Source organism: Sinocyclocheilus rhinocerous, unplaced genomic scaffold, assembly GCF_001515625.1.
Source record: "Sinocyclocheilus rhinocerous isolate Xijiao unplaced genomic scaffold, SAMN03320098_v1.1 scaffold3263, whole genome shotgun sequence".
In the NCBI taxonomy this organism is placed as follows: domain Eukaryota; kingdom Metazoa; phylum Chordata; class Actinopteri; order Cypriniformes; family Cyprinidae; genus Sinocyclocheilus; species Sinocyclocheilus rhinocerous.
In genome coordinates, this window is record NW_015664010.1 from 26,705 (window position 1) to 51,139 (window position 24,435).

At 33.8% G+C, this 24,435-nt stretch overlaps 1 protein-coding gene across 5 annotated transcripts in view; it reads left to right on the top strand.

The window, feature by feature from the left end:
• Positions 1-2,466: 2,466 nt before the first annotated feature.
• Positions 2,467-24,435, top strand: part of LOC107729145 (solute carrier organic anion transporter family member 1C1-like) — a 43,449-nt gene continuing 21,480 nt past the window's right edge. Inside the window, exons 1-3 of one of the 5 annotated variants that reach the window (XM_016539532.1) lie at positions 2,467-2,717; positions 7,130-7,184; positions 17,736-17,887. In XM_016539532.1, the coding sequence (XP_016395018.1) occupies positions 17,750-17,887 (138 nt within the window). In that variant the 5' untranslated portion in view covers positions 2,467-2,717; positions 7,130-7,184; positions 17,736-17,749. Of the gene's footprint in view, positions 2,718-3,636; positions 3,714-7,129; positions 7,185-14,369; positions 14,772-14,917; positions 14,953-17,735; positions 17,888-24,435 lie in introns of those variants that run through there. The other 4 variants (XM_016539531.1, XM_016539533.1, XM_016539530.1 and 1 more) reach the window with 4 other exon arrangements.

Sequence of the window (24,435 nt, forward strand, 5' to 3'; positions counted from 1 at the left end):
TTTTCTTCTCACTTGTATCTTGCACTTAACACATGTAGCAATACCTATAGAAAGGGAAACTGTGTAAATCACCAGTATTCGTAAAGTGAAATATTCATTTTATCGCTGATTGTTGTTCCATTTTGTACAAAATGATATTGTGTACAGGTTAAAAATGAAACAAAACAAAAACAAAGCCAAAAAAAGGGACAAAAAGATGAAGACGACAACAGAAGTCTTTTAGATAAACATTATTTATTTTTACTGTTTTGTAATTTAGACACTATACTGTAGCTCCTCTATTGCCAGACTTACTGGAAGTGCCTCTTGGTATAATGTAACATACAGAAAATATATATTGAGATTATTAGAACCTGTCACAAGCTGAACATTGTGGATGTTGTAATGTGAATACAGTTTAATAATACGAGTGAAATACCTGTGGTATTGAATGACTCTGTGTTCTTAATTGTTTCTTTCTTGCTTCATTGATTTTCACCCCTCATTCAAGACTAAATAATCTGAAGGTTTTCAACTAAACAAGCTCAATACAAAGGGTAAAATGTCAAATATTCTTACAATTGAGTAGGTGTTTTTGTCTTGAAAATGGCTCCTGTCTCAATCGAAGTCAAGGTAAAATCCCATGCACACGCGTTATGCCAGGTCAAAATGCTCTTATATTAAAGCTAGAGTTCACTCAAAAATGAAAATTTGCTGAAAATGTACTCATCCTCAGGCCATCCAAGACAAGTTTGTTTCTTCATTAGAACAGATTTTGAGAAACGTAGCATTCCATCTCTTGCTCTCCAATGGATCCTCTGCAGTGAATGGGTGCCGTCAGAATGAGAGTCCAAACAGCTGATAAAAACATCACAATAATCCACAAGTAATTCACACCACTCCAGTCCATCAGTTAATGTGTTGTGAAGTGAAAAGCTGCGTGTTTGTAAGAAACAAATCCATCGACCTCAAACCGTCGCTTCTTGCCAAAATACAAGTCCATAATCCATAATAATGCTTCCTCCAATGAAAAACTCGATCCCCTGTTGTCTCTTGCATCACAATGCATCCACATATTTGTTTAGAACTGTTTTCATTTGTAAACAGTGCTTGATCTGTGCATATTTCTCTCCTGATTCAGATGAGATTACTTTCACTGCTGAAAGCAATGTTATCAATAGAGGACTCGTGTTTTAGCTGGAAGAAATGGTTTGAAGTTTATGTGAAATTGAAGTGACGTGACATACCATACTCAGATTTCATGCTCTGTATTTAACTCATCAAAGTTTCTCAAGGGTCTCACCTCAGTTGTGGTATTGAGGGTGAAAGAGAGCACTGGTCATTCACTCCCCCTACAATCCCTGCCGGTACCAAGACTCGAACCTGCGACCTTTGGGTTACAAGTCCGACTCTCTAACCATTAGACTTTCATTCTGACGGCACCCATTCACTGCAGAGGATCCATTGGTGAACAAGTGATGTAATGTTCAATTTCTCCAAATCTGTTCTGCAAAAAAAAAAAACACAACTTCACCAAACTCATTTAGATCACTTTAAGTTCAGTACTTAGCTTCAGTGTTGATCTTTGTTTAGGGTGCTTGCCAACTTGATGTTGAAGCATTTCAATGAAGAACAGAGTTCGACGAATTAGTTGGTGTTCAGCATGAACTATTATGGCTGTTTGGCACATTGTTTGCTTGTGTTCTCAAAAAACGTAGAGAAAAAACACTTATATAAGTGGATTATGAACAGGGCTTGAGGGACGTGTTTGCTTTGAACTCATTAGTAGCGGATTTGTCTAAAACTATAGACTTTTTTTATGCTGACAGCCACAATGTTCTGAATCAACCCTCTAAACATCAGCTTTTTAGACGTACAATGAGATTAGTCGTGTCCCTGGCATCCATGTGTTTCCTAAAGCTTGAGGTGTGTGTGATTCATACTTGCACATCTCACTGTATTGTACAGAAGGAAAGGACATGGCAACCTTTAAATGCAGCTCACCCCATATGTCTTCAGGAATCAAGAGTTTTCAGCTTGTCACTGCTTTATTCTCTGGAAACTTTAGTTTGCAATGTGATGTACAGAAAGGCTACTGTAATGTGGGTTCTGGTAATAATTGGATCCTTTCACTACTAGAGAAAGTTTGCAAAGCCAAGGGTTAGATTCCCAGGGGATGCAGAAACTGATAAATGTAGATCTTGAATGCAATAGAAGTCGTTTTGGATAAAAGCGCCTGTTAAAAGTCCCAAATGTGTATTTTCATTACACATTTCATTAAGCATAACAGTTAGCACATATCTATTAACCAAGTAGGTAAAAAAAACCTTGCCTTACATAGATTAAAAACAGTACATGTAAAATAATGATTTATAATTTGAGTTGTCGGGTTGAAAATTGCGGAAATTTTTTCCCGCCATTTGTCAGGTTAGGTCAGGTCCGTAAACAAAAAGAAGAAGGTCCGGCTATTATAGCGTGAGCGCATTGTTCGTAGTTCCAACCTATGGTTCCAACAGCTTGTAGGCATTAGTAATAAGCAACATTAGCACAAATGATCGTTCAAGAGGACAGCCATCTGTTAAAACAAAGAAACCTGGTTCAGAGAATAGCATACAGTACAATCAAAAAGCGCAAAATCACACAGCCCTTAATTAACAACTCGGACTGCTTTTCAGAGATGACGGTAACTTCAAAGGATTTCAAATGAACCCAGAGATGGTCTTTTTCTTGCTCAACAGGTAAGATATTTAACTTTTTTAACGTTGCATATTTTATAACACTTATTTTCAATGAGCCAAAACAAAAGCTACCTGCTCAAAATGCATTCATTAGGCCTACGGATATTTGTTAGTGTCATTAGCTCTGATAAAATGCTCGATTGTGACCACATGTACGATCATGAAGCCATATTCATCCGCGCTGAAGAACACAGCCGAAGCCCAAAACAATGTTCCTCCGCGACCGCTAGAGGGCCAAAAGTTCCGTACTGCAGCTTTAATGGCTACACGCACATCTGCGAGAAAATCTCAATAATCTGGCCATTCGTGATATCTTTGCTGTGATGGGCAGTACAGGTAGTGACCCTACTAGCTTAACTACATTTCTCAGTAGCATGGTGGTAGCGTTGCTGTTTTCTTAAATAGCTTTTCAGTAGCGGAGCTCTTTTTTTGATCAAGTAGCGCGGTAGCGTTAACAAAAGCTACATTATCCAAAGCATTTCTAAAGCTCAAACTCAAATCGGAAATATAGCAACTAAGGATCACTGATCCTGGACCAGTAAAAGTGACGCCACCGCCACTAAACCTGGTAACTCCATTGGCTCCAGTGTTGCCAATTTAGCTACTTTGTAGCTAGATTTAGCGACTTCCCCGCCCCTTTTTGAGACTTTTTTCAAAAGTTTAGGGACAAATATAGCAACTTCTTGGACAAACCTTATCTAAGTTCTCATCTTGCCCACTGATCTACGTTCATCTTTATATAGATCAGTGAATTTGCCCTTGTGATGTCATCTAGTGACATTTAGCTACCAGTTTTAGCTACTTTCAATTGAAAGCAGTTGGCAACACTGACTGTGAGTCAAATCATGGCATCTTCGCTCGTCATATGCACAAAACATGTCCTGCTTCATCATAACCAAAGCTAAACTGTCAGTCAAACCTCATTATTCCTCCCGCCTCTCGTGAATGAAGTGCGGCGCGCAGTTTGGAGCATTTCAACTTGTTTGCAGTCTGAAGGTAAATAAAAGAAATGTTGATTGAATAAGTACAGCGTTTTCTTTACTCAAGAAACACTATATTTATAAATGCTATTTTTTTTTTTTTGTATTTGAGGAGCGGAGAAGAGTGTCTTAGCATTTGTTGTCAAGTCAGAGTCAAATAGCTTGTGCGAAAGCGCTGAATCTTTTATAATATGATACTTTGGCCAAATAACAGGGAAAAAAAATTGAGTGCGTGCATAGCGACAGAAAACTATAACCTGCAAGTTCAAGAAAATGTAAATGCGATGCCCGTACTGCTTTTGATGTGGCGTTAATGACGGGGAAAAACACGTCAAATAGCTTGTGCGAAGCGCTGAATCTTTTATAATATGATACTTTGGCCAAAAACTGAGCGCCCACATAGCGACAGAAAACTGTATAACCTGCAAGTTCATGAAAATGTAATGCGATGCCCGTACTACCTTTGGTGTGGCGTTAATGACGGGAAAAACATTCGCTGGTCAAAAACTTCGTATTTGAACTTGATTTTGGTGAAATGTTAATAATATAATGACACGTGCAACAAACGCAAATAAACATAGCCTATCTGTAGGCCTATACATTTATATGGTAACACTATACAATAAGATTGAATTAATGTTAGCTAATGTGTTAACTAACATGAGCATACAATGAACAATACATGTATTACAGTATTTATTCATCCTTGTTAATGTTAGTTAATGAAAATGTTGTTCATTGGTAGTTCATATTAGTTCACAGTGCATTAACTAATGTTAACAAACACAACTTTTGATTTTAATAATGCATTAGTAAATGTTGAAATTAACATTAATAAATGCTGCAGAAGTATTGTTCTTTCTTAGTTCTTGTTAACTACACTAGGTAAATAATGTTAACTAATGAACCTTATTGTGAAGTGTTGCCATTTATATAAATGTATCTGTATACAATAAAGCCACAATACCAACTACCAATAGGAGGTTTCCGGCTGACAGCAAAGATTTATTGAAATATATATGTCACATAATATGAGGTAAATCCGGCCCTGTACATGATGCTGGTCTTTGTTGCCAAATTGGTTTGGAACAGTTGTTGAATAAACAATTAAACTGAACTATTATGCCTGTCTACTGACAGTTTTATTGATCACTGAGAGAGCATTGACGTATGATGTTGGTTCAATATAAAAATGACATTTTTAAATACTAGCTTAGATGTTGCAAACTACTTTTGCCATGTTGCTGTAGCTTAGCTTGCTACATTTCACAGGGCTATCTATAGCTTTAGTGTAGTGAAGCTTCATTTAATGAAGAGTAACTGTTAGCTTAGCTCACTACATTTTCCAAGTAGCTTGCCCAACACTGTATCTTTGCAATATCTATTCTTTATTTTATAACTTTTCTTTGTTTTAAACTTTCCAAAAAGTTACCTTAGGTACGTTTTCTGCACTGATTGTGAGTTGAAGTCCAGAATAAGAAGATGGAAAAAGCATCTCGCTCACATGGCATGAGGCCAGTGCAGAGGTCTGGATTGTGTGTCATTCTTTTAACTTCTCCTGATCCAGTTTAAGCTGTTCTCATCCTCTGATCCTAACCTGAGTGTCTGGAAGGTTAATTGCAGTGGTAACTGAGCTGACTGTGCTGGTCAGGAGCGTCACTCACATCCTCTGACCCATAGGCGTGTAAGGCTTAGCCTTCCCCTGGCCTCGGGGACTTGGGGCAGAAATGCTGTTGCTAACCAAGTGAATATGAATAGACAGTGTCCATTGCGGCATTAAATTAAGATCTGCTCATGTTGCACCGTATTTCATTTTAGGCGTTTTTACAGTGTTGCGCATTTTAACCAATCACACACAATTCTGTTGAGCTTAGGAATGCAATGGCCAATCAGAGGCGTTAAGATGAGTCATCGCTGAAACTCATCAGTTTTGTTGAGTGCGCGCGCGTTCTGGACTCTTGCGAATTCTCTCATCATAAACAACAAAGCGCAGATGTACATACAATGTAAGAGAATCGAGATTCATAGTGTACACAGTGTATACAGCTTCAGTGGTTTATAACGATAGTTTTGTTTGAGAGTACTTAAACTCGCGATAGATTAAAGTTAGTGATAATGTCACTTTCTATATAATTTATTCGCTGTTTGAATAACCGTGGAAAGGAAACGTTATATAATTATCAAATTTCTAACGTTTTTATTAAATTGTAATCACGTTAAATACAAATTCAGTCCCATTAAACATTTTTTTAGCCTACATGACACCCATGTCTGGTTCTTGCCTATAAAAAGACAGGTTTATGATGTTTAATACATTTGGCTGCTTTTAGCCTTACCCTGGAGTTGGTTCACCCTCCGCCTATGCTCTGACCGGTGGAAGAAGTCTTAAGCAATTTCACTAATTGGAGCACCTGATTAATCCACCTCCGGATCCAGACTCCAGATCAATAAAGGAGTCGGTCCTTCTGTTGGAGTGTGTTGCTGTGACAGTGTTCATCACTGATTGACCAAAACTGTGGGAACGACCCCTCATGACCTCAGTGTGAGCCTTTCATCAGCAAACTCCATTGACTTTTTACAGAAACTAAAAATCTGGTTGAACATATCCTGTGAAAGTTTGGTTTATTACAACAGTGAAAATGTTAAGATTTTTTAGCATTTGAAATGTTTTCTTCTGCTCGAAGAAAGAAATTCCAACCTCACATTAAAGGCACACTATCATTAAGTACTATTAAAATTATATTCATATTTTTAATTAGGTTTTATTTATTTTTATTTATTTATTTTCAGTTTTCATGTTTCATGTTTTTTTTAGTAATCTTATGTGCTTTTGTCACATTTTTTTTCTTTCTTTGTCATTCTTTTTTTAATGTACTAATATTTAGGTTTAATTATTTTTATTTCAGTGTTCGTTTTAGTAATTTTAGAGCTTCAACTTATTTCAGTAAGTTGCCAAGACAACATTTCAAATTTTCATTTAGTTTAAATGTTTCGCCTAATATTTATAATTTAATATACTATTATAAATTTGATATTTCAAATGTAATTAATATTTCAAATGTGATATTTCACATTTTTATTTTTATTTTCCTTTTAATTAAACTTTTTGTAATTGTGTTTTTGTCATTTTCATTACTTTTAAAAAATATATATTACTAATTAGTTTTAATTTATTTCGGTTTTAGTTTTAGTTCAGTTTTGGTTTTAGTTTTAGTTCAGTTTTGGTTTTATTTTAATAAAACCAATAATTTTAGTAATTTTAGCGCTTCAATTTCAGTTAGTTGCTAGTTATATTTTGTTTTATTTCAGCTTTATTTCAGTCAGTAAAATGTTTTTAATAGTTTCAGGTAACGATAATAACTTTGCACAGCTGTTCAAAGACTTTACAGCAAAGACACAAGATTGTAATATTTAATGTTTCTGTATGTTTAGTTTGTTCCTAAGGATGGCCATAACGTGATTCATCAATGTTCTTCTTGAATTACAGGTAAGACTTTCAAAATAATTGAATCAGATTGTTCATATATTAAATTACCTTAAGATAATATTGAGCTGTTTTAAATTTGTATAAGTAATGGCGATTATTTAAGCATTCCAGACACATGTAACATCCATTAGGAAGTCATGTTTCCTTCCAGTTCACTATCAGCAGTCTGCAGGTTTCAGAAGGGATTCTCTAAAGCCGTAGGCCTCCATTACTCCATAGTCAGGCAGATTTACAAATTAAACGCACAAATTCAGCAGCGTTGCCATTCTCCCTAGGAGCGCTCCTCTTACATGATCAGACTCCTCAAACCGTTTGCTATAAATGTCATGCTAATCCGTTTATATAGATCAAACGTAAAAGGTCTTTTTTTTTTGTAATTTGTTGAATGTGGATGTTTTATTACACGGTATGTTCTTCAGATCAGTGTAATGATCATATGGGTTCTTTAAGATCTGTATAAATGAAGGTTCTAACTCTTATTTTTAAGAGTGATATTGGTAGTTTACTATGTGGACATACATTTTTGTTTTAGTGATTTAGATTCAAAATTATTTTTGTTAAAGGACAAGTATGTTTGAAGTATTTGGCCATTATATTGGGCTTGGTCACCATTTCATTAATTATATTATTATTATCATTATTAATATTGTTTAAAAAAAACTTTTCAATCACATTTTTCTTGACTTGTTCTTTTAAATATTGTATTTAATTTAGTATAGACAAGGTTGCACTTACTATAGACATTTTAAGGTAATATTGATTTCATAACCAGTAATTTTTTTAAAAACAGACCAAAATTAGATCATGCATACAAACTTAAATTGTATTCACATCACATTTCCTTTTTCATGCTTTTGTGTAACAATTCAAGCTGAATCTAGTCACAATACAGGACAATTTCCACATTAAATTAAATGAATAATATGAATTAAATTTTTCCCCCCACCTCATTACACTTGTGGTGTTGACCGGCCTACAGAAAATAGCTTATACATTTCTTGTTGTCCTATATTATTACCAAATCTTGTATTCAATCTTTTTGTCAACTTGTTTTCTTTCCATTAGCACAGGTTTTGTATTTCTTTTTGAACCTGATTGATCATAGGCCTTATTGATCTGAGCTTGTGCACCTCAAAAATTATCCACAAATAATGCTTTGAGATGAGATGCATGAGCTCAGATCAATGAGGCCTATGACCAAAAAGAAATTGAGTCCAAGATTTGGTAATCATACAGCAAAATGAGAGACTTACAAGCTATTTCTGACCAGCCTAACACCAAAATAGGTGCATGATATTTCAGTGAGTGAATATTAATACTGATGAATGAAATGCAAATAATTTGCATCTGCCATTTTTCTTTTAAAATGTGCACATTGTGTTTTGGGATCATTTCCGTAACTCTCAATCAAAACACACGGGGCTTCCATATAGACTTACATTAGGAAAAAAGCAAAGCTTGTTTTAATATAGCAACAGTTGCTACGCTAGGATTGGTCAGTAATGTTTTAAGGCGGGTCTTAGCGAAGGGTCAGCAGAGGATCTCATTCTGCAATACTTCGCTTAATCATGAGTCCATTTCGCAGTCGCAGATTAGGAACGTATATCATGCACTCAGTTGACCGCAGCTCTTACACAAGCCAATGCGTTCGCCTTGACACAAAATGTAGGTTTTCCAATCTCTCGTCTGGGGGGAGTGAGAAGGGCTTGTGCTGATTACAAATAATGAGTCACGGGCCTGGAACGCTACACCCTCTCCAACAAGGTCATTAGGAGCGTAAGTGATGCATAAAGCAGCCTCCGGAGCACGTGCTGCAGGTGATATGGGAGGAGCGGAACTTCCTCTAATTACACATTAGTCGCAGATTATTTTTAATCTTTAAGTTAATTAAGTTCTTGACAGAGGCGTTTCTTGTATCAGTGATGATACTGTACTTTATTAAATTCTTTTTTGGATATAAACGGATGCAGTATAGAGTCGTTCACAAGCTGGCTGCTCAATAACGTGCTGCTTCACCATTGACATGATAGAAGACATTTACAAGTTTTGTTTTCTGTAAATTAGGTAAATATCCACCTCATCCAGTGCGCCTATTGTTTTCTGTCTTATAAAATATCCGTTACTATTTTGGTGTGAATTATTTTAGTATCCTTGAGATACTACAGTTTTTATTAATATTTTGAATCAGTTTTTAGATTTTCTTTTTGTGTTTTTATGTGTATGTCTATATAGATTTATTTATTTTTATTTTTTAATTTATTTTATATTTTAGTACATCAAGTTAAACTAAATTAAAATGAGAAATGTTGCATTGGCAACAAGTAATGAAAATATATTGCAAAATTAAGCTTTTCAAAACAGATCCTTCTGAAGAGAAATGATGATTACTGATACAAAATCCTAGACTTTACATTTTTTTAATTAATATTATTATTTTTATAATTATTTTTGAGGAAGACAATATTCCTCATTATTAAAATAATATAAACAATATTATTATTTTAATTATGTATTATATATTTTATTATATTATGAAAGTATTGAATATTGTTATTACATTTTCATATTCAATTATTGACATGAATTTTATATTATTAAATCACCTATATTTTAACCATAAAATGATGGATGATGCAGCTCTACTTGCAGTACTTCCACTTGCCTGAAATTAACAGCATGATCCCTCAGATTACACCAATTATACATTTAGAGTCTGTTGACGTATAGAAAACACTGCAATATGCATTTTAGCTCATTTTTGCTTATATATGCTGTAGAGGCTAAATGGATGTTTGTTTATAATTTATAAAAATCTCCATTTCTCCCTCAGAAGGATCTATAACTATAATAACCCTTGTGAGTAACTGCTGCAAACAATCCAGTGTGTGATTGAACTGTCCAAATGAATCAAACTGAATCACAAACCATTTCAGATCTTTTCGCAAACCCGTTTGATCAGTGTTCACTAGTTGTGGTTCTGATTCTAAGAACACACGACTTGATTCCTGAAATATTGTCAGAGAAAATGATTCTCAGGACATCAATCCCATTGACACATAAGGGTTTTTCAGTAATATTTTATTAACCGCAGCATTTCACTGTAATAATGACTGTAGGCAAATATCCACCACATCCATGTTTTTGGTATGAGAAAACGCTGCAGATGATTCAGTGTGTGAGTGAACTGTCCGAATTAATCAAACTGAATCACAAACAATTTCAGACCTTTGTGCAAACCCGTTTGACTGATTAGAGTGATTTGTTCACAAATTTGGCATCTGATTCGAAACAGCTGATAGAAAACATACAGCTTTTGCTGAAATGTTATCAGGCAAAAAAAACTCTCAGGTTGTTAATACATCAATCCCATTGACACATAAGGATTTATCAGTAATATTTTACAGAGCCACAGCGCTGTTTTACTACAGTAAGGGTCTAGTGATGCCCCTGTTGTTTGATTCTTCGTTTTCAGACAAAAAAATAATAAATAAACAGTCTGATTTCATGTGCATATCTTCTGTGCACAAAAATACTTGTATCTGGATATGACGTCACACGTGGCCCTCAAATGCAAATGCCGGTACACTGTATCTCTGCACACAGTCAGTTCAAGGACTTGACGAGTTGTTGTGTTGTGCATGAAGTCAAGTCATATTTACAGCTAAAGAATATGTTATCTTCTCTTTAGTTGAGATTTCACAAATATAACGGTTGCCCTGCGTCAAAGAAACCCATTGAGTTTCCTGTGATGCAAGAATTAAACTCCGAGTCAGTACAATTAGCACATTATTCATATTCTCACTTGTAATTATTATTCTAACATCATAGATTATACTGTGCTTGTTTTGTCATGTTACTGTAAACGGGCTAACCCAGTTATAAAGCACCATGCCAAGAATATGGAGTTGAAGTAGCCGTTTGTTCGGCAGGCCACTGCAACAGGCGAGAATGGATTAGTGAAATCCTATTAGAAATACCAGGCCAAGAATTCTGCCGTACTCTCAAAAACCGTCTGAAAGTACCATAAACCACAAACAGATTACTACCGCCCAAAATCAGTCAAAGCTAAGCAGCAAAAAACTGTGAAGCAACTGCGGTTTGTGTGAAGAGAATCCTGAATCGGGTGCTGATGTGGATTTGTCTTATTTTAGCTGAGTTATACTCCTGATAACTATATTAAACAGCACAGATATCAGTTACACAGCATGAGTCATTCACTGAAATTACTGAAGGAGAAATCAAAAACCAGATCGGAGAGCTTGATCAGTTCTGTCTAGTGCAGATGGAGAAAATGAAAACACTTAGAGCTCTATAATGTCTGTCTATGGATAAGTAACTATTGTTTGACTTCCCAGAATAAAATTCTTTACATTTGATGTAAATATGTAAAGAAGGGGAAAGTCTACAAGTTTATATAATCACATTTAAAAAAATTATTATTTTAATTAAATTATTTTATTTTATACACACTGGAAAAAAAATAATGGATTTGAACTTGATTTTTACTTAGAAATTCAATAGTAAATTTCACAAACAATTACAAAGAAATGTGAAATTCGAAGAAGAAAGACTGAAATAGTGTTGCTATTTGCTTGTAAAACACAATCCAATAATCTTTGTTTTTCTTGTAACTTTGAAAAATATAAATTCTTTTACTGTGTAATCACCTGAATTCCTGCGCAAGTTATTTTATTTTATATTTTATACCTAAATGACTGCCGTGTAGAAATCCTTTGACTATCAAATTATATTTATTAAATAGTTGTTCAGTCATGTGAAGCATTATGCTACTGCTTGTCTACTTTATATTAATAATGTATTTTCATATATTCATAATTCATATTTTCATATATTCATAATGTGTAATTTTCATGCTGTAAATAAAAAATTCAAATGCATTGCATATTCAAACTTTTCCAAATAGAACTTTACAAAATTCTAGGGTTTTTATATTTTTTATATGCATTATTATTTTATTTATTATTTTTAAATATAACATATTTTTATATACAATATAATTAATATTATTAATTATATGTTGCATTATATATTATATAATTTGTATTATTAATTATATATTGTATTATTAAATATTATAATATTTATATTATTAAATAATATTTTCGCCTATATTTTAACAGCATAATCACACAGATTAGACTGCATATACATACATTTAGAGTCTGTGATGTATAGAAAACTCTGCATTGTTTTTTGCTTATTGAGGCTTTATGCATTTTTGTTTATACAGGTAATGTATAAAAATCCCCATTTCTCCCATTTCTTGACAATTTAAATATGCAATGTATTTTCATTTTCTATTTACAACGGTTATCATTATGAACATGAAGTAGGCGAGCAGTGCATTTAATACATAATGCTCCACGTGATTGCATTGGCCATCATCTCATATTTTACATCAGAAATGCAAAGACATTCGGTCCATTAATGGCTTTATCCTTTGGGTGCTTTTGAGTCTACATGGACAAGTCATGTATCAGCAAGAGTAGGATGTGTGTAATCCACAGTCAGAAGGTTATAACAACTGTCATATTATGGCTTGGTCATCTCCATGGAAACAAGGCAATGTGCATTGTCTCTCCTCTATCCACCCTTTCCTGAAAACATGTTATATGAGGACTCCATATTGGCTGAATAAATAACATGCTATTAAAAATGACTGTTTTTCTAAACATATAAGAAGTTTGGCTGGAACAAAATCATCTGGCTGTGGATAAATATGATCTGTATGAGTACACACATGTTTGGCCATCCGTTCCTTTCAGAAATATTTATCTTTGGACGTCCAGGCTTGGTATAATTGATCTGGATGGGGGGATGGATAAATGCAGGTTGAACGAACTTGAGGATCGACTGACTTTGCACCCGTAGTTTGACATTTTGTTTTGGCATTGAATGAGTCAGTCTGTCTCTCACATTGACGTCACTTTTGATTCGCAGGCATGGTTTTCCTGAAAAGCACTTGGAAACTCAAGCCAAGTTAGTTATCTCTGTAAAAACAAACAACTGATTATGATCATTTAAATTCATGTTATTCAAATTGTTGCAACCCATTGGAATTAGTGTTAACAGTTTTCATTGGCACACAGATTAGATTTTAGTGTATGATTGCACATCAATCATGTTATATTAAAATAGACTCTATGTTCAGGATCTCAGAGGTCTTGTGATAAAATAATAATTAAAAAATGAATTTAATATGTTAATATTTTTAATAATTCCATAAATAATACTTTATTCATAATTTAAAATGTTAACAAATTTATTAACTAAATATAAATAAAATTAATCATAAAAATTGCTTATTTAAATGTTTTCATGTTTTTAATGTTCCTCTGACATAATGAAAACCCATTTTACAAATATTATTAAAGATCAGTCATGTTGTATTAAAATGTACTTTATGATCAGGGTCTCAGAGACCTTGAGATAAAATAATTTAAAATGAATATGCTATTTAATACGTTAATATAATAATATTTAATACGTTACAAAATATTAATAATAATATTTTAATAATAATGAATAAAGTCAATCAATTTAATAATTATAAAAATAAATATTAAAATGCATGTTCCATTGACACATATTAAACATGAGTCATGTTCTATTAAAACTGTCTTTCTGTATGTGCAGCACAGAGACCCCAAAAATTTGGGATAAAATAATTTAAAAAATGAATAGGTTAATAATTATAATAATGCGTAATAAATAAAATAATAATTTTTAAAAATCGCTTATTTCATTTTTTTTTTCTCTCTGACGTAATGAAAACCCATTATTAAAGATTAGACACGCAATAGAACAGAAAACATAAAATAATTATGCGAATCTTTAATGATCAACCCTCATATTTTAATGGTATATGTTTTGGGGCTTGTTCTCTCAGACCGCAAACAAAAGGTTAATTATACAGTTGACTTTCATGTAAATCATGACCGAGTGTTTTCTTATATAGCCTACCTTTCATTCACAAACATTATTAAATTAAATAAGGCTAAACATAGCCTATTAGTGTCAGAGCATGTATTTTATGAATTCGCACTGATCTAATGGTCTGTAAAAAATCATATAGTGTTTGTCAGACATATATTAATTTCAGTTATGATAAAGTGTCACCGTTTTACTAAAACAGTGATGAAACGCTCAGCGCGCACTTCACGCGTATGATCTGATCATCCAGAGTCCCTCTGCGCGCTCATCACGTGCTTCAGCTCGATCCATCCAGCCGCTTCAAGCAGAACAAACTATCTCACCTCTCAGGAAAGGCTCGTGAAAAACCTAAGAAAAAGATTGACGTCAAAAAGATTAAACGATTCGGACACATCGAGCTGAGCGCGAAGGAATCGGATGTGAGTGGAAGTGTTGGGAAACCTCCAGGACCAAGTGCCTTTCCTCGTCTCCGGCAGCCCGTGGGAAGTTTCTTTCCATGTGAAAACCATCTGACACACATGATCTGCTCCATACACACTCATTCTGGACCAGCGGGGACACTTACATATCCATAGATTGTATAACAACCAAGAGAAGACGAGACCGGATCGTATATATGAACTGTGAGATCTGGTGAGTAGATCGCAGCTGTTCTTCTGTATACCAAGACATTTGACCTAATTCATCTCTTGCTTACAAATTATGGATATGCATTGCGCACTAGACATGACATGGTTTAAAATGGGTCTGGCGGTGCGCAAAGCTGCGTTCGTTTGTGTTAGAAGAGGAGAAAGCCAACATCTGCTCGTTAAAAGTAGGTCTGCATGTGGACTGCCGTGTGTTTGTGCCGTTTACTAGATTAGTTTGAACGATTGAGAGTTATTGTGCATCATAATTATTGCGCCATTGACTTGTTACTTATATTAACAATCATTTTATAGCGTGCTTTAATTATACATGCTCATCTGGGTTCCGGAGACTAAGGCGTTTTTTATTTCTAACATTCAGTCTGTGCATTGGATTTTATTCATTCAACAGTTTAATTATTTTTTCCCTCTGGTCACTCGTGGATTCATATCAGCTGCTGGTTAATTAGACGCACTTGCGCACTGGTTGTCATGACCACTCATCCACATCAATTCACCAGACTACAGACTGTTTACACTTCATGCGTCTGATGTATATGTGAGCTTCTAGTTTCGAGATAAATGCAATGCATTCATTGTAGAAAGTTGCGCAATGTGGTGCAGTGGTTAAAGATCTGGCTGGTACACTATTAAAAATATAGTTTTGAAACTATTTACACAGAATTTGCTATTACATTTTTATAAATAATTACCAAAAAAGGGTAACACATTGAATTAAGCATGACATTTTGAAGTAGAAAGACTGAAATACACTGCAAAAATTACTTTTTAAAGATTATTGGAGAATAATTATTTTACAAGAAAATACTATTTTAGTTGTTCTGCTTCAAAATTTAGTGTTTGATTCAGTGTTACTTGCTGTTCTTTGTGATTGTTTGTAAAATGTAGCAAATTCTGAGTGAAAATAGTTTTTTTTTGTCTGTGTGTGTGTAGTAATTTCTTGTAAAATGTACTCTAGTGACCTTAAGTTGTATTTCAGCTTCAAAGAATCATTTTTACAGTGTAACTGAAAGGTTTTAAGTTCAAAGCCAATTTGTTTACTGATTATTTGTATGATTAAATGTTTTAGTTTTGCGTTTTGACATAATAATAACAAAATAATCATAATACAACTCATGTAATCATTAATATAAAATTCTGTATAAATGTTATGATTTCTGCAGTTTTGTGATCTAAATGGTCACATATAGGACTGTGTAAAAGCTACGTGCTTCTCACTTCTGAATATGAATGAACTGTGGCGTAGTGGTGTTGTTGAGTGCGGTTCTTTAGAAACACACTAAACAGTGTCATTTAGACATGATAATACAGACCTAATTAAGTAGAAAAGAGCAAATATTGTTTGAAATCAGTCAAACCGATTATCTGTCTGTTTCTACAAAGAGCTGGTTCATGAACCTTTGTGTCCTTGTGTAAGACACATAACCTCCGGTTACTCTACAGGGACTGTCCCTGTCATAATAAGTGTAGTGACTCAGAAAAGTAGAAAAAGCATCAGCTAAATGACTAATGTAAACATCTCGGCTTGTGAAGAAGGCTGCAATATTTTTAAGTTGCATGAAAACTTGTCCAATTATTCATAAATTCAAAGCAGCCTCTGAAATTTATAGTTCAGTTGATGTTTCATTTACTGCACTGATTGTGCTCAAGGACTCATAAAGTTGAATCCGAATATACAATCAGAGCTTGAATAGCTAAATTACCAGCCCATAAGGTTCAGGAGACCTTGGAGACTCTTACAGAAGTTGCTTATATGAGGTTCTTGTGTATGTGAGTTATCAAGAACCTGAAGTTGTGATTTATATTCAGAAAAATGTGGTTGGATAAGCTTTTTCCTACCAAGAAACAATAATGCAACTTTAGTTAGGACTGTAGTTGATAGTTTGGTCATAACTTTGTCAAAAGAACCTGAATGTTTTATTCAACTTTTGTTATTCCACCACACATTCACACCCATGCTTTGTAACCAATAAATCTTTCATATTTTGTGCAGGCAGACTTATTATAGTTAAGTAAAACTAAAACCATAAAGAACTAGAAATAAACTTAAAGTGAAATACTTAAAATGATTTTCTCATTTTCATTTACTTTACTTGATACTAAAATAGTACTAAAATAACTAAAAATTAATAAAAATGTATATAGATATATTTTAATAAAAACCTCCAAAATTACTAAAACTTAACTCAAATTAAAATTAAAAAGCATAAAAATAATTTAAAATATATATTTTTTTAATTATAAAAGCATCTCAATAACGCTGCATGACAGTTATGAGTGATATATGAATCTCCCCAACAGTATTTAAGAGTTAGTGTTGTTAGGGGAAAAGTTTATTCATTTTTAATTCTACACCTAGTAAAATAAGAAGGACTAACAAAGAAGTACTGGCAGAAACTAACCCTGAGTTTAAATCCTACAGAAACCACAGCACATGTTGCACAAGTTCATTGGTTTCGTTTGCAAATCTCAAAGTGGTTGTGTGAATGCATGTGATATTAGATTAGATGAGCATATATAGAGCATGCCTTTGTTTACATGCTTGCAAAGAAAAGTTTGCACAGTACTTCACTAGATATCGTATCAATTATTCTAAATGCAACAACATTGTAATATTTTCCCAAGATTTCCTCAATTCAAACATGCATTTTGCTTTGAAACTCATACCAGGATGTTATAGGAGAAAATGCTCTCCGCAGAAAGTTGCACGTTTCTCCTGGGAGCTGATCTTTCCGCTGCTATTTTTAGTTGTCACTTCAATCAGTCTATAAGAACGAGAATTGCATTGCACGAACACAATGCAGAACTTTTGTTTCACACCGTGTGCCAAATTTGTACGGATTCCTCAAATTCTATTTAAACCTGTAACAAAAGCAACATATTCTTGCTAAAAGCAGTTTTATGGCAGGAGAAATGGATCACACACACATGCGAACTGTCTCTCTTTCAGGGGTGCATGCATAAATGCCAAGAAACTGCATTAGAGAGACCTCACCCAAAGAAAACCAGATCATTTTGTGGAAAATGGACCCGCCAAATAAGGAGAGACGGTCACCGGAGAACGGCCCCAGCTCGGCTAGGCCCTGTTGCTCAAGCCTCAAGGTAAGTCTTCTGACTTGAACACCTATAGGAGCTTTATTCTCAATTGTCACATTGTGTTGATGCCTGAAGGACAAGCGCTGGTATGTCTGCGAGCTCACAGTTCCATTGCTTTCCACGTAACAGGCTTTGAAGGCCTCTGGCGCTGTGACGTGATTGGGTCCAAACCAGATTTAGCTTCAGTTTGTGGTGGAATCTTCTTCTGAAGAGCTGAGCACTGAGAACAGAGGGGGTTTTGAGCCAGCGCTTCTGATGAGATGATTATGGCTAACGATGTAAATAATGAGAGAGTCATGCTCCACAGTTCCTTTGTCATAAACACATGAGCACGGCCACAGAAGATGCATTCAGCTCTCTCTATAAGACACGCAGTTATGTGCACCGGTAGATGTATTGTAAAGTTATAATGTAAAGGTTTACTTAAAGGGTTAGTTCACCCAAAAATGTCATTAATTACTCACCCTCATGTCATTTCAAACCCGTAAGACCTTCATTCATCTTTGGAACACAAATTAAGATATTTTTGATGGAATCTGAGAGCTGTCTGACCCTGCATAGACAGCAACGCAACTGAAATGTTCCCAAGTCCAGAGATGTAGTGAACCACTGATGTCACATGGATTATTTTAACAGATCTCCTTGCTATGTTTCTGGACTTGGGAACGTTTCAGTTGCGTTGCTGTCTATGCAGGGTCAGACAGCTCTCAGATTCCATCAAAAATATCTTAATTTGTGTTCCAAAGATGAACGAAGGTCTTATGGGTTTGAAACGACATGAGGGTGAGTAATTAATGACAGGATTTTCATTTTTGGGTGAACTAACCCTTTAAGATCAACTTTAAAACACACAGTACTAATTTTTTCTCAATTGTGGCATACAAGTGAATTGCTAATGGGGGTATTTAGTGATCATATATATATATATATATATATATATACAGTATATAATCTCAGAAAATACATATACATACTACCTTGCAAAAGCCCCTAAAAGGTGCATATTAGATCCTTAAAGTGATAGTTCACCCAAAAATTAAAATTTGCTGTTAATTTACTCACCCTCAGGCCATTCAAGATGTAGGTGAACTTTTTTCTTCAGTGGAACAGTAAAGATAATCTTTAGCTGAAACCGTGGTCCTTCTTGATTCATACATTGCAAGTAAATGGCTACCGTCACTTTGAGACTCAAAAAAGCACATACAGACAACACAAAATGAATACCCGCGGCTAATGAAGCGAAAGAAAGTGAACATTATTTACGACGTTATCACCTGTAATCCAGAGTCTCAGACAAACAGTCTGGAGTGATGCCCGGTTCATGAACGAATCATTCTTTTGAACCGGTTCTTTTCAGTGAACTAGATGAACCAGTTCACCAAATTAGACTGAAGCGTCTGAAACAGTTCGCGTCTCGAGCAGCACAGATCTACAAGTTACTCAATCAAAACATACTTTTAGACGCCTGGCAGTCACTCTGACTCGAAATGAGCCAATATTTGAACCAGTTAATTGAAATTAATTGTCCAAAACAACCAGTTTGCAGAAAAGAATCAGACTTCCCCGTTTGACTATGGCTATGGATTACAAGTAATAATGTTGTAAATAAGAAAATGCATTTAATGTAAGGTAATAATGTTGTGAATAACTTCAGTTTCTTGCGCAGACCCATCCATGTTACCTTTAGACTTTTTTTTTTTTGTAGTCAAAATGATTTCAAGATCAACCTTGTTTACTTTAATAATACACATTCCTTATTGTGAATAATTCATGTTATGCATGCTATTCCACAGAAGAAAAAAAAATGTTGGTCTTATATATATATATATATCATTAAAATATAATCACTTGTTCCACTTCTGGAACAACTTTCTTTTTCTATTTACTATAAATTCTCAATGGATGCAGTTTTTTTCTCTTTAAATATCCAGTTGACTCAAATGTTGACTTTAACTACCCCATGTAGTGGTTTAGAAACACTTTATTAAAATGCCACTAAACCATTTGCTGTTTGCTAATGCTAGTTGATAGCAGGTGGAAGTACATTGTTGTATTCATTGCATACACTCATTCACGACCACAATTTTAGTGGCATTTTTGTTTTAAATGTGCAATGATTGCAGGACTTTTTCTTGTTATGATGACATGTTAGTTGTGCTGATAATTGCACACACAAATGCTATTCTGGACCAAAAAATTTAGCTTTTGCATCAAACTATAGCAAAGAGAAACGACGAGAGATTGTCCTACATGGCAGAAATCCAAAAGTGCATTCTGACTGTTGCTCTCTAGGCCATCGAGGGGTTAAATGCCTTTTTAAAGATCATAAGAGCAATCGCAGAAGACGTTATCAGCTGATATGTTTCGGGTATCAAGCCTCCGACCCTCTTGGTTTTAACGGGTGAATGACTAGCGAGTGTTTTTGCATCCAGAAAGACAAGCCATATGACAGACTAAGAAACATTCAGCACTAAATTAGTGACATAAAATGTGTTTTTTTTAACACAATGAGATCGGGCACATGCAGATGAGATCTGAATTTAGGGCTTGTTTTTGCTTGGGATTATATTTGTGTGAGACAGCAGTGTAAAAGCTGCTTAGAATCAGATTATTTCGCGCAACTGACGAAAGACGCGAGCACAATGAAAAGGCCGTTTCTAAGAAAAGAGACCACGCAGAGGTGCGGTAAATTACACCTAAGATGTGTCGTGATCATAATCCTCCGATAAACCTTTACGGAGGCCTATTCTGATTTCCAAATTCTTGGCTTTAGCCTGAGGTCTGATCTTAGAAATGATCTGCATGCTTCAGGAGCACAGGCTAATCTGATGAATGAAGGTATTGTAACTGCACTCATAGAGACTCTTATGGTAAAGCCGATTAGCGTTTCCAGTGGTGTTCTAGCTCTACAAGTTTTTCTCCCAATAACACAAAAATAAGAAATTGTCACATCCAGTAAAAAAAAAAATAAGAAGAACTTGGACCACATTCAAAGGTTCGGGGATCAGTTCATTTAGTTGTGGTTCATTTATGATCCAACACCAAATATTTGTGAATTATGGTATTGATTGGACTAAAGAGTTTTATCTGGATCTGGAAGTTGTCACAGCCATGAAAAAATGGGAAATATCAAGATATCCAGACAAGAAAAAGTAATGCAAATGAGTTTAAACTATTAAAAATATACATTTAATTGCCTTTTTTCCATATACAGGTGCATCTCAATAAATTAGAATGTCGTGGAAAAGTTCATTTATTTCAGTAATTCAACTCAAATTGTGAAACTCGTGTATTAAATAAATTCAATGCACACAGACAATGGCTCTAAATTGCTGTTCATAAAATTTAGTGCCATTGATCTACTATTATTTTTTTTTCTCATTATTTTGAATTAGATTTTATTTTTATATTTTCATTTTCGTTAAATGTTAAAGTTTTGGTCATTTTTATTATTTTTTCTTATATGTCTATGTAGTTTTTATTAAGTTTTGTTTTTTAGTTTTAGTTATTGTAGTAAATTTAAACTAAATGAAAATGAGATAATGTAATTTTTATTTCATTTTATTTTTTATTTATTTTAGTAGGTGTTTTTAAATTTTATTTGTATTTTAATTTATTTATATATTTATTTATTGTCTATAAGTTCTGGTTTTTAGTTTTAGTTTATTTAGTTTTAGTTATTTTATAATTATTTAAATTAAAATAAGAAATGTTGCCTTGGCAAAAAGTTTAAGGTTTTTATTTTATTTATTAATTTTTCAGTTAATGTTTGTTTTATTGAAAAATTATGGTTTTAGTTTTAGTTAACAATAATATACCCTGATATGTATATAAAAAATTGAAATGACAATCTGTTACATCATGTAAAGTGTCAATGGTCAAAAAGTGAGGAAATGCTAAAGTAGAATCTTTCTTCTATAATATGTTATCGTCAATGTACAAAGGCATTCGGTTCTATGCTGTGCCAGAGCTATGGAGCGTAAACTGCAGAAGTCAGTGCATGACATGCTTGGGAAATCCATAAGCGCGTGAAGGGACCTATGTGCTCTTGAGTGAGGAAATCTCTTGACTGTTGTAAAAGCTGAAAATTAGGCCACGGCAAGCACGTGTTGCTGTTGGCTGCCAGTCAGATTTCTGCGCCTACGTGTAATGTGATCTAAGTTGTGATCCAAGAAGATGAGGGACGTGCCACTGCATTGACAGTACATTTATGATGATTTGAAGTCAGTGACAGATGCTTGTGCATGTGCACAGATCCCCCGGCGTTTGAAACTTTTGGTTGAGGGGTCTGTTCTCATATTACCTATCTACATGTCAAAAGTTTGGAAACATTATGATGCTCACCAAGACTGCATTTATTTGATCAAAAATACAGTAAAATTGTGAAATATTATTACAATTTCAAATAACTATTTTCTATTTGAATAGATTTTAAAACATAATTTATTCTTGTGATCAAAGCTGAATTTTCAGCATCATTACTCCAGTCTTCAGTGTCACATGATCCTTCAGAAATCTTTCTAATATGCTGATTTGCTGCTCAAGAAACATTTCTGATTATTATCAAGGTTGAAAACAGTTGTGCTGCTTCATATTTTTGTAGAAACAATGATACATTTATTTTTTCAGGATTCTTTGATGAACAGAAAGTTCAAAAGAACAGCGTTTATTTGAAATAGAATCTTTTATAACATTATTAATGTTTTTACTGTCACTTTTGATCAATTTAATGCATATTTGCTGAATAAAAGCAATCATTTCTATTAACAACATTTGAATATATCATGGTTTCTGAAGCATTAAATGGCACAACTGTTTTCAACATTGATGATAATATAGTATAATATAATTCCTATGTGAATATATTTTAAAAATTAGATTTTATTTTTATATTTTCGTTTTAATTTTCGTTAAAGTTTTAGTAATTTTCTTGTGTTTTGGTCATTTTTATTATTTTCTTAAATGTAAAGATAATATAATATAATATAATATAATGTTCCTTGAGCAGCAAATCAGCATATTAGAATGATTTCTGAAGGATCATGTGACACTGAAGACTGGAGTAATGATGCTGAAAATTCAGCTTTGATCACAGCAATAAATTACATTTTACAATACATTCACTTAGAAAACACTTATTTTAAATTGTAATAATATTTCAGGTAATATTTAAATTTTTTTTACTGTATTTTTGAGCTCACAAATGAAGCCTTGGTGAGCAGAAGAGATTAAAAACATTTAAAAACTGTAATGTTTCCAAACTTTTGACAAGTACTGTACATTCTGTGCTGCTTGTTTTCAGTTCGTCAGCGGACAGGTGATTGTCACAGTTCACCTTTCAGTTGTTTCTATTGTGAGCGTCCTGTCGTGGGAGAACATGTGTGGCATGTCTGACACGTCCAGTGTGCTTTACACACTCTTTCTCACACTTTTGTTGTGTTTTATCCTTCTTTAAGATACTAGTTCTTTAGATACGGCTTTCTTTACTCAGCGTTAGAAACCTCTCAAATCCCAGCATGCTCTGCGCTATCCCCTGTAGCCCAAAGTAAGCACAAATCTTTCAGAAGTGCTCAAGTCCCAGTCGAAGAGCACAATCCATTATGACACAGAGCTGCGTGACCCAGAACAAAGTTGCGATAACTTGGTTAAGTGAAGGACGCAGACTGTAAACACTGCCGTGTTTGTGAGAAGAACAGCCTCGGCTAATTGATTGATCGATCTGGTTAAGTGATGGCAATGAAATGAATCAGACATGTCAGTTCACTGAAGTTGTGAATGTCTGGGTTGATTTTTATTTTATTTTTTTGCTTGGAGTATTTACAGGTGATGGAAAAAGTTTGGAAAGCTTGGGGTCGGTAAGATTTGTTAATGTTCTGCTTCTGCTCAGCAAGGATGCATTTATTTGAGTAAAAATACAGTAAAAATTTTGAAATATTTTTACAATTTAAAATAAGTGTTTCCTATGTGAATATATTTTAAAATTAATTAAAAAATGTATTCCTTTGATCAAAGCTGAATTTTCAGCATCATTACTCCAGTCTTCAGTGTCACATGATCCTTCAGAAATCATGCTAACATGCTGATTTGCTACATTTACATTATATTATTATATTAGTATCAATGTTGAAAACAGCTGTCGCTTCATGCTTCAGAAACCATACTATAATACTACTATTATACATAAACCATACTATAATACTACCATTCAAATGTTTGGGAAGTTTGCGCGTTTTAGTAGAAAATAATGCTTTTTTTCAACAAATATGTATTACATTTTTCAAAAGTGACAGTAAAAACATTAATAATGTTACAAAAGATTCTGTTTCAAATAAATACTGTTCTTTTGAACTTTCTATACATCAAAGAATCCTGAAAAAAAAGTTTCCGCAAATTAAGCAGCACAACTGTTTTCAACACTGATAATAATATATCAATATTTTTATATAATTATCATTATAATATTAAATAAATAAAATTATCATTATACTATTAATAAATAATTTTTATAGTAGAAAAAATTATATATATATATATATATATATATATATATATAA